The 10,100-nt window shown below is 53.1% G+C and overlaps 1 protein-coding gene across 3 annotated transcripts in view; it reads left to right on the forward strand.

Annotated features, from left to right (window-relative positions):
* The window catches only part of GPT (glutamic--pyruvic transaminase), a 28,866-nt gene extending 20,120 nt beyond the window's left edge, over nucleotides 1-8,746 (forward strand). For all 3 annotated transcript variants that reach the window (XM_086876113.1, XM_086876107.1, XM_086876122.1), the window contains 6 exons: nucleotides 392-471; nucleotides 566-702; nucleotides 1,927-2,101; nucleotides 3,832-3,987; nucleotides 6,769-6,881; nucleotides 8,536-8,746. In XM_086876113.1, coding sequence (XP_086732239.1) covers nucleotides 392-471; nucleotides 566-702; nucleotides 1,927-2,101; nucleotides 3,832-3,987; nucleotides 6,769-6,881; nucleotides 8,536-8,626 — 752 coding nt within the window. In that variant the 3' untranslated portion in view covers nucleotides 8,627-8,746. The remainder of the gene's footprint in view (nucleotides 1-391; nucleotides 472-565; nucleotides 703-1,926; nucleotides 2,102-3,831; nucleotides 3,988-6,768; nucleotides 6,882-8,535) is intronic.
* Nucleotides 8,747-10,100: the final 1,354 nt, after the last annotated feature.

Consider the following 10,100-nt stretch of genomic DNA (forward strand, 5'->3'; position numbering starts at 1 on the left):
TGGACGGGGACCCCAAAACTGAACTGAGACCCCGGAAGTGGTCGGGGACCCCAGAAGAGGGAGCCCAGAAGTGGTACCCCAAAATTGGACTGGGACCCCAAAACTGGGACCCCAGAACTGGGACCCCAAAACTGTTCAGGGACCCCAGAAGTGGATGGGGACCCCAAGTCTGGACGGGGACCCCAGAAGTGGGACCCCAAAACTGTTCAGGGACCACAGAAGTGGGACCCCAGAAGTGGATGGGGACCCCAGAAGTGGATGGGGACCTCAAGTCTGGACAGGGACCTCAGAAGTGGGACCCCAAAACTGGATGGGGACCCCAAAACTGGATGGGGACCCCAGAAGTGGGAGCCCAGTTTTGGGGTGCCCACGTCCCCCGTGGTGTCCCCAGGCCAGGTGCAGAGCCGGGAATGCATCGAGGACGTCATCAAGTTCGCCTACGAGGAGAAGCTTTTCCTCATGGCTGACGAGGTGGGCGTGGCCGGCAGGGGATGTGTCCCAAATTCCCGGGAAAATCCCGGAATTGCGGGTGACATCCCGGGATGTCCCGTCTCATCCCGCCCAGGTGTACCAGGACAACATCTACGCCAAGGGCTCGGCCTTCTACTCGTTCAAGAAGGTCCTGAAGGAGATGGGGCCGCCCTACTCGGATTCGGTGGAGTTGGCCTCCTTCCACTCCATCTCCAAGGGATACATGGGAGAGTGAGTGCCGGGAATTCCGGGATTGTCACCTCCTGCCCTGGGATCCCAGAGGTCACCATGGATCCCGTGGGATTGGATGGGGGAGGGTGTGGGATGGAGAGGCCACCACCCCATGGATGTCCTGGATTGGGGATGGAGATGCCACCACGCTGTGGAATTTCTGGATTGGGGATGGAGATGCCACCACCCCATGGATCCCCTGGATTGGGGATGGAGATGCCACCACCCCGTGGATCTCCTGGATTGGGGTTGGAGGTGACATCGGATGTGGATGTCGAGATTCCATGGATGCCATATCTTAACCGTGGATTCCCGTTCCAAACTCCCATCCATGGATCCCATCCATGAGTCTCACCTACATCTCCCACCCATGGCTCTCATGATGAACCCCCATCCATGGATCCTTCTCCATATGTTCTCATCCATGGATTCCCATCCCAAACCCCCATCCATGGATCCCATCCCCAAATTCCACCCACATCTCCCACCTATGGGTCCTTCTCCATAGGTTCCCATCCATGGATCCTTCTCCATAGGTTCCCATCCATGGATTCCCACCCCAAACCCCCATCCATGGATCCCATCCCCAAATCCTACCCATGGGTCCTTCTCCGTAAATTCCTACCCATGGATCCCATCCATGGCTCCTTCTCCATAGGTTCCCATCCATGGATCCCATCCATGAATCCCCATCCATGGCTCCTTCTCCATAGGTTCCCATCCATGGATCTCATCCATGAATCCCCATCCATGGATCCTTCTCCATAGGTTCCCATCCCAAATCCCCATCCCAAACCCCCATCCATGGATCCCATCCCCAAATCCCACCCATATCTCCCACCTATGGCTCCTTCTCCATAGATTCCATCCATGGCTCCTTCTCCATAGGTTTCCACCCATGGATTCCCATCCCAAACCCCCATCAATGGCTCCCATCCGTGGCTCCTTCTCCATATGTTCTCATCCATGGATTCCGACCCCAAACCCCCATCCATGGCTCCTTCTCCATGGGTTCCCATCCCAAATCCCCATCCCAAACCCCCACCCATGGATTCCCATCCCAAACCCCCATCCATGGCTCCCATCCATGGCTCCTTCTCCATAGGTTCCCACCCATGGATTCCCATTCCCTGTCCCACCCCCATCCCCGCCTCTCCTCCCACGGATCCCGTTCCCGGTGCCCCGGGGGATTCCGGGCGGTTCCGATCCGTGTCTCTCCGGCAGGTGCGGGCTGCGGGGCGGTTACGTGGAGGTGGTGAACATGCACCCCGAGGTGAAGGCCGAGCTCTCCAAGCTCGTGTCGGTCCGGCTGTGCCCGCCCGTGCCGGGACAGATGGTCCTGGACGCCATCATGGACCCGCCAAAGCCCGGAGATCCCTCCTACGAGCGCTTCCAGGCTGTACGGAACGGCGGGATGGGGATCCATGGGATCCATGGGATTGGGATTGGGATGGGGATCCATGGGATTGGGATTGGGATCCATGGGATCCATGGGATTGGGATCCATGGGATCCATGGGATTGGGATCCATGGGATGGGGTCTGCCCAAAGCCCGGAGATCCCTCCTACGAGCGCTTCCAGGCTGTACGGAACGGCGGGATGGGGATCCATGGGATCCATGGGATTGGGATTGGGATGGGGATTGGGATCCATGGGATCCATGGGATCCATGGGATTGGGATCCATGGGATCCATGGGATTGGGATTGGGGTCCATGGGATGGGATCCACCAAAACCCGGAGATCTGTCCTACGAGCGCTTCCAGGCTGTATGGAACAGCGGGATTGGGATCCATGGGATTGGGATTGGGATGGGGATTGGGATCTGTGGGAGCAGGATGGGATTGGGATCCGTGGGATGGGATGGGGATCCATGGGATGGGATCCGCCCAAACCTGGAGAGCCGTCCCACCAGCGCTTCCAGGCTGTACGGAACGGCAGGATTGGGATCCATGGGATCCATGGGATTGGGATCCATGGGATGGGACCCATGGGATTGGGATAATGGGATATAATGGGATAATGGGATCCATGGGATGGGTATGGAATGGGATCCATAGGATGGAATGAGATGGGATAATGGGATATAATGGGATGGGATATTGGATGGAATGGGATCCATGAGATGGGCTGGGATAATGGGATAATGGGATATAATGGGATATAATGGGATCCATGGGATCCATGGGATCCATGGGATAGGATGGGATAGGATGGGATGATGGGATAATGGAATAATAGGATCCATGGGATGGGCTGGGATATAATGGGATAATGGGATATAATGGGATAATGGGATATAATGGAATAATGGGATATAATGGGATAATGGGATAAAATGGGATAATAGAATAATGGGATATAATGGAATAATGGGATATAATGGGATAATGGGATCCATGGGATAATGGAATAATGGGATATAATGGGATAATGGGATATAATGGGATAATGGAATAATGGGATATAATGGGATAATGGGATCATGGGATCCATGGGATCCATGGGATGGGATAGGATGGGATGATGGGATAATGGGATAATGGAATAATAGGATCCATGGGATGGGCTGGGATATAATGGGATAATGGGATAATGGGATATAATGGGATATAATGGGATCCATGGGATCCATGGGATAATGGGATCCATGGGATAATGGGATAAGGGGATAATGGATAGGATGGAATGGGTATGGAATGGGATCTACGAGATAGGATGGGATATAATGGGATATAATGGGATAATGGGATATAATGGGATAATGGAATAATGGGATATAATGGGATAATGGGATCATGGGATAATGGAATATAATGGGATATAATGGGATAATGGGATATAATGGGATAATGGGATAATGGGATATAATGGGATAATGGGATAATGGGATCCATGGGATAATGGATAGGATGGAATGGGTATGAAATGGGATCTATGAGATAGGATGGGATATAATGGGATAATGGGATCCATGGGATAATGGGATCCATGGGATAATGGGATAATGGGATCCATGGGATAATGGGATAATGGGATCCATGGGATGGGCTGGGATATTGGTTCAGCACGGGACGAGCCGGGCTGGACGGGAAGAGAATTCCCAGATTCCCATCCCGTTTTCCGGCAGGAGAAGGAGGCCGTGCTCAGCGCCCTGGCGGAAAAGGCGCGGCTGACGCAGGAGATCTTCAACCGCACCCCGGGGATCCACTGCAACCCCGTGCAGGGAGCCATGTACTCCTTCCCCCGGATCGACCTCCCGGACAAAGCGCTGGCCGCCGCCAAGGTGCCCGGGAACGCCGGGAATGCCGGGATCCGCGCCGGGATCCGCACTGGGAATGGCGGGATCCACATAGGGAATGGCGGGATCTGAACTGGGAATGGCGGGATCCTCACTGGGAATGGCGGGATCTGCACTGGGAATGGCGGGATCTGAACTGGGAATGGCGGGATCTGAACTGGGAATGGCGGGATCTGCACAGGGAATGGCGGGATCTGCACTGGGATCCGCACTGGGAATGGCGGGATCTGAACTGGGAATGGCGGGATGTGAACTGGAAATGGCGGGATCTGAACTGGGAATGGCGGGATCTGCACAGGGAATGGCGGGATCCACATAGGGAATGGCGGGATCTGTACTGGGAATGGCGGGATCTGTACTGGGAATGGCGGGATCCACATAGGGAATGGCGGGATCTGTACTGGGAATGGCGGGATCTGAACTGGGAATGGCGGGATCTGTACTGGGAATGGCGGGATCTGTACTGAGAATGGCGGGATCTGAACTGGGAATGGCGGGATCTGTACTGAGAATGGCGGGATCTGAACTGGGAATGGCGGGATCTGTACTGGGAATGGCGGGATCTGTACTGGGAATGGCGGGATCTGCACTGGGAATGGCGGGATCTGTACTGGGAATGGCGGGATCTGAACTGGGAATGGCGGGATCTGAACTGGGAATGGCGGGATCTGTACTGGGAATGGCGGGATCTGCACAGGGAATGGCGGGATCTGAACTGGGAATGGCGGGATCTGTACTGGGAATGGCGGGATCTGAACTGGGAATGGCGGGATCTGAACTGGGAATGGCGGGATCTGCACTGGGAATGGCGGGATCTGAACTGGGAATGGCGGGATCTGTACTGGGATGGATGGATCTGTACTGGGATGGACGGGATCCAAACTGGGATGGATGGATCTGAACTGGGATGGACGGGATCCAAACTGGGATGGATGGATCCAAACTGGGATGGGTGGATCCAAACTGGGATGGACGGGATCCAAACTGGGATGGATGGATCCAAACTGGGATGGACGGGATCCAAACTGGGATGGACGGATCCAAACTGGGATGGATGGATCCAAACTGGGATGGATGGGATCCAAACTGGGATGGACGGGATCCAAACTGGGATGGATGGATCCAAACTGGCATGGACGGGATCCAAACTGGGATGGACGGGATCCAAACTGGGATGGATGGATCCAAACTGGGATGGACGGGATCCAAACTGGGATGGACGGGATCCAAACTGGGATGGATGGATCCAAACTGGGATGGACGGGATCCAAACTGGGATGGATGGGATCCAAACTGGCATGGACGGGATTCCAAATGGGATGGACGGGATCTGTACTGGGATAGACGGGATCCAAACTGGGATGGGCGGGATCCAAACTGGGATGGATGGATCTGAACTGGGATGGACGGATCCAAACTGGGATGGACGGGATCTGTACTGGGATGGACGGGATCCAAACTGGGATGGATGGATCCGAACTGGGATGGACGGGATCCAAACTGGGATGGACGGGATCCAAACTGGGATGGACGGGATCTGTACTGGGATGGACGGGATCCAAACTGGGATGGACGGATCCAAACTGGGATGGATGGATCCAAACTGGGATGGACGGGATCCAAACTGGGATGGACGGGATCCAAACTGGGATGGATGGATCCAAACTGGGATGGACGGGATCCAAACTGGGATGGACGGGATCCAAACTGGGATGGACGGGATCTGTACTGGGATGGACGGGATCTGTACTGGGATGGACGGGATCCGAACTGGGATGGTGGGATCCAAACTGGGATGGGTGGGTCCAAACTGGGATGGGTGGGTCCAAACTGGGATGGACGGGATCCAAACTGGGATGGACGGGATCCGAACTGGGATGGACGGGATCTGTACTGGGATGGACGGGATCTGTACTGGGATGGACGGATCCAAACTGGGATGGGTGGGTCCAAACTGGGATGGACGGGATCCAAACTGGGATGGACGGGATCCAAACTGGGATGGATGGATCCAAACTGGGATGGACGGGATCCAAACTGGGATGGACGGGATCCAAACTGGGATGGACGGATCCAAACTGGGATGGATGGATCCAAACTGGGATGGACGGGATCCAAACTGGGATGGATGGATCCAAACTGGGATGGACGGGATCCAAACTGGGATGGACGGGATCTGTACTGGGATGGATGGATCCAAACTGGGATGGACGGGATCCAAACTGGGATGGATGGGATCCAAACTGGGATGGACGGATCCAAACTGGGATGGACGGGATCCAAACTGGGATGGACGGGATCCAAACTGGGATGGATGGATCCAAACTGGGATGGACGGGATCCAAACTGGGATGGACGGGATCCAAACTGGGATGGACGAGATCCGAACTGGGATGGACGGGATCCAAACTGGGATGGATGGATCTGTACTGGGATGGGCGGGATCCAAATTGGGATGGACGGGATCCAAACTGGGATGGACGGGATCCAAACTGGGATGGACGGGATCCAAACTGGGATGGCGGGATCCAAACTGGGATGGATGGATCCGAACTGGGATGGATGGATCCAAACTGGGATGGATGGATCCAAACTGGGATGGACGGGATCCAAACTGGGATGGATGGATCCAAACTGGGATGGATGTGGGAATGGATGGGATGGATCCCGCTCCCCGTGGGACTCTGGGATGGATCCGGATCCACGTGGGGTGTGCGGGACGTGATCCCGGTTTTTCCGACGCCGCGTTCCGTGCGGAATTCCCAGGAGAAGCAGCAGGCCCCGGACATGTTCTTCTGCATGAGGCTCCTGGAGGAAACCGGGATCTGCGTCGTCCCGGGAAGCGGCTTTGGACAGAAGGAAGGCACCTTCCACTTCCGGTGGGTTCCCGGGATGGAATTCCCTGATTTTTGGGGGAATCCACTCCAAAATCCCTGATTTTGGGATCCCCCATCCCAAATTCCCTGTTCCTGGGATCCCCCATCCCAAATTCCCAAATCCCCCCTCCCAAAATTCCCAAATCCCAAAATCCCAAATCCCCAAATTCCCAAATCCCAAATCCCCAAATTCCCCCAAATCCCCAAATCCCAAAATCCCAAATTCCCAAATCCCCAAATCCCAAATCCCCAAATCCCCAAATTCCCAAATCCCCAAATCCCAAATCCCCAAATCCCAAATCCCCAAATTCGCCCAAATCCCCAATTCCCAAATCCCAAAATCCCAAATTCCCAAATCCCCAAATCCCAAATCCCCAAATCCCCAAATTCCCAAATCCCCAAATCCCAAATCCCAAATCCCCAAATCCCAAATCCCAAAATCCCCAAATCCCCAAATTCCCAAATCCCCAAATCCCAAATCCCAAATCCCCAAATCCCAAATCCCAAAATCCCCAAATCCCAAATCCCCAAATCCCCAAATCCCAAATCCCAAAATCCCCAAATCCCCAAATCCCAAATCCCCAAATCCCAAATCCCCAAATCCCAAATCCCAAATCCCCAAATCCCCAAATCCCAAATCCCAAATCAAAAATTCCCAAATCCCCAAATCCCAAATCCCCAAATCCCCAAATCCCCAAATTCCCAAATCCCCAAATCCCAAATTCCCAAATCCCCAAATCCCCAAATTCCCAAATCCCCAAATCCCAAATCCCAAATCCCGAATCCCAAAACCCCAAATCCCAAATCCCAAATTCCCAAATCCCCAAATTCCCAAATCCCCAAATCCCCAAATCCCAAATCCCCAAATCCCCAAATCCCCAAACCCCAAATTCCCAAATCCCCAAATCCCAAATTCCCAAATCCCCAAATTCCCAAATCCCCAAATCCCAAATCCCCAAATCCCAAATCAAAAATTCCCAAATCCCCAAACCCCAAATCCCCTCATCCCAAATCCCCAAACCCCAAATCCCAAATCCCAAATCCCCAAATCCCCAAATCCCCAAACCCCAAATCCCAAATCCCAAATCCCAAATCCCCAAATCCCCAAATCCCAAATTCCCAAATCCCCAAATCCCAAATCCCAAATCCCCAAATCCCAAATCCCAAATCCCAAATCCCCAAATCCCCAAATTCCCAAATCCCAAATCCCCAAAGCCCCAAATCCCCAAATCCCAAATCCTCAAATCCCCAAATCCCCAAATTCCCAAATCCCAAATCAAAAATTCCCAAATCCCCAAATTCCCCCATCCCAAATCCCCAAATCCCCAATCCCAAATCCCAAATCCCAAATCCTCAAATCCCCAAATCCCCAAATCCCCAAATCCCAAATCCCCAAATCCCAAACCCCAAATCCCCAAATCCCAAATCAAAAATCCCCAAATCCCCAAATCCCGAACCCTAAATCCCCAAATCCCAAAATCCCCAAATCCCCAAATCCCAAATCCCCTCCCCCCACCCACCACAACTTTTTGGCCTCCCCGGGAAAAAGAAGCTTTGAAATTCGGGAATTCTCCCATTTTTCCAGTGGGGAAAATTTGGGAATTCCCGTCCCTTTTCCCGAATTTTTAAATTTTTTTGGGGGGATTTTTCCCGCCAGGATGACGATCCTGCCTCCCACGGACAAACTGAAAATCCTCCTGGAAAAACTCAGCGCCTTCTACACCAAATTCGTCCAGGAATTCTCTTAAAAATTCCCGCCCGGAATTCTCCTCTCCCGGCTTTTCCGGGCGGTTTTTTTTTTGGGAATTGCGGGGCAGGTCCCCCCCCCCCCCCCCCCCAGTGTTCCCAAATAAAGGACGCTGAACGGCCCCGCCTTTTTTTTTCCCGGGAGGGTTTTTATGGAATTTGGGGTGGGATTTTTGGGAGGGGAAGGGAATTCCGGACGGGTGTTCCCGGTCCTCGGGAATTGCGGCTCTTCCGGAATTCCGGGTCCTTCGATCCCCCGGGAATTGCGGCTCCTCCAAAATTCCGGATCCTCTGATTCCTTGGGAATTTGGGAATTCCAGCTCTTCCAGTCCTTGGGAATTCCAGATCCTCCAATCCTTGGGAATCCTTGGGAATTCCAGATCCTTCAATTCCTTGGGAATTCCAGATCCTCCAATCCTTGGGAATTTGGGAATTCCAGACCCTCCAATTCCTTGGGAATTCCGGATCCTCCAATCCCTGGGAATTTGGGAATTCCAGCTCTTCCAGTCCTTGGGAATTCCAGATCCTTCAATTCCTTGGGAATTCCAGATCCTTCAATTCCTTGGGAATTCCAGATCCTCCAAAATTCCAGATCCTCCAGTCCTTGGGAATTCCAGATCCTCTGATTCCTTGGGAATTCTGGGTCCTCCAAAATTCCAGATCCTCCGATTCCTTGGGAATTCCAGATCCTTCAATTCCTTGGGAATTCTAGAATCTCCAATCCCTGGGAATTCTGGGTCCTCCAAAATTCCAGGATCTCAGATTCCTTGGGAATTCTGGGTCCTTCGATCCCCTGGGAATTGCGGATCCTCCAAAATTCCGGATCCTCTGATTCTTTGGGAATTTGGGAATTCCAGCTCTTCCAGTCCCTGGGAATTCCAGGTCCTTCAATCCCTGGGAACTGTGGCTCCTCCAATCCCTGGGAATTCCAGGTCCTGCAATCCTTGGGAATTTGGGAATTCCAGACCCTCCAATTCCTTGGGAATTCCAGGTCCTGCAATTCCTTGGGAATTTGGGAATTCCAGATCCTTCAATTCCTTGGGAATTCCAGATCCTCCAATCCTTGGGAATTCTGGGTCCTCCAAAATTCCAGATCCTCCAATTCCTTGGGAATTATTTGGGAATTCTAACTCTTCCAGTCCTTGGGAATTCCAGATCCTCCAATCCCTGGGAATTTGGGAATTCTGGGTCCTTCAATTCCTTGGGAATTTGGGAATTCCAGACCCTCCGATTCCTTGGGAATTCCAGATCCTCCAATCCCTGGGAATTCTAGAATCTCCAATCCCTGGGAATTCCGGGTCCTCCAAAATTCCAGGATCTCCAATTCCTTGCGAATTCCGGGTCCCTCGATCCCTGGGAATTCTGCATCCTCCAAAATTCCAGATCCTCCAATCCCTGGGAATTCCAGATCCTCCAATTCCTTGGGAATTCCGGGTCCCTCGATCCCTGGGAATTCCGCATCCTCCAAAATTCCAG

The sequence above is a fragment of the Cyanistes caeruleus genome, chromosome 1 (genome assembly GCF_971803275.1).
Source record: "Cyanistes caeruleus chromosome 1, bCyaCae1.hap1.1, whole genome shotgun sequence".
NCBI classification, from domain to species: Eukaryota; Metazoa; Chordata; class Aves; order Passeriformes; family Paridae; genus Cyanistes; species Cyanistes caeruleus.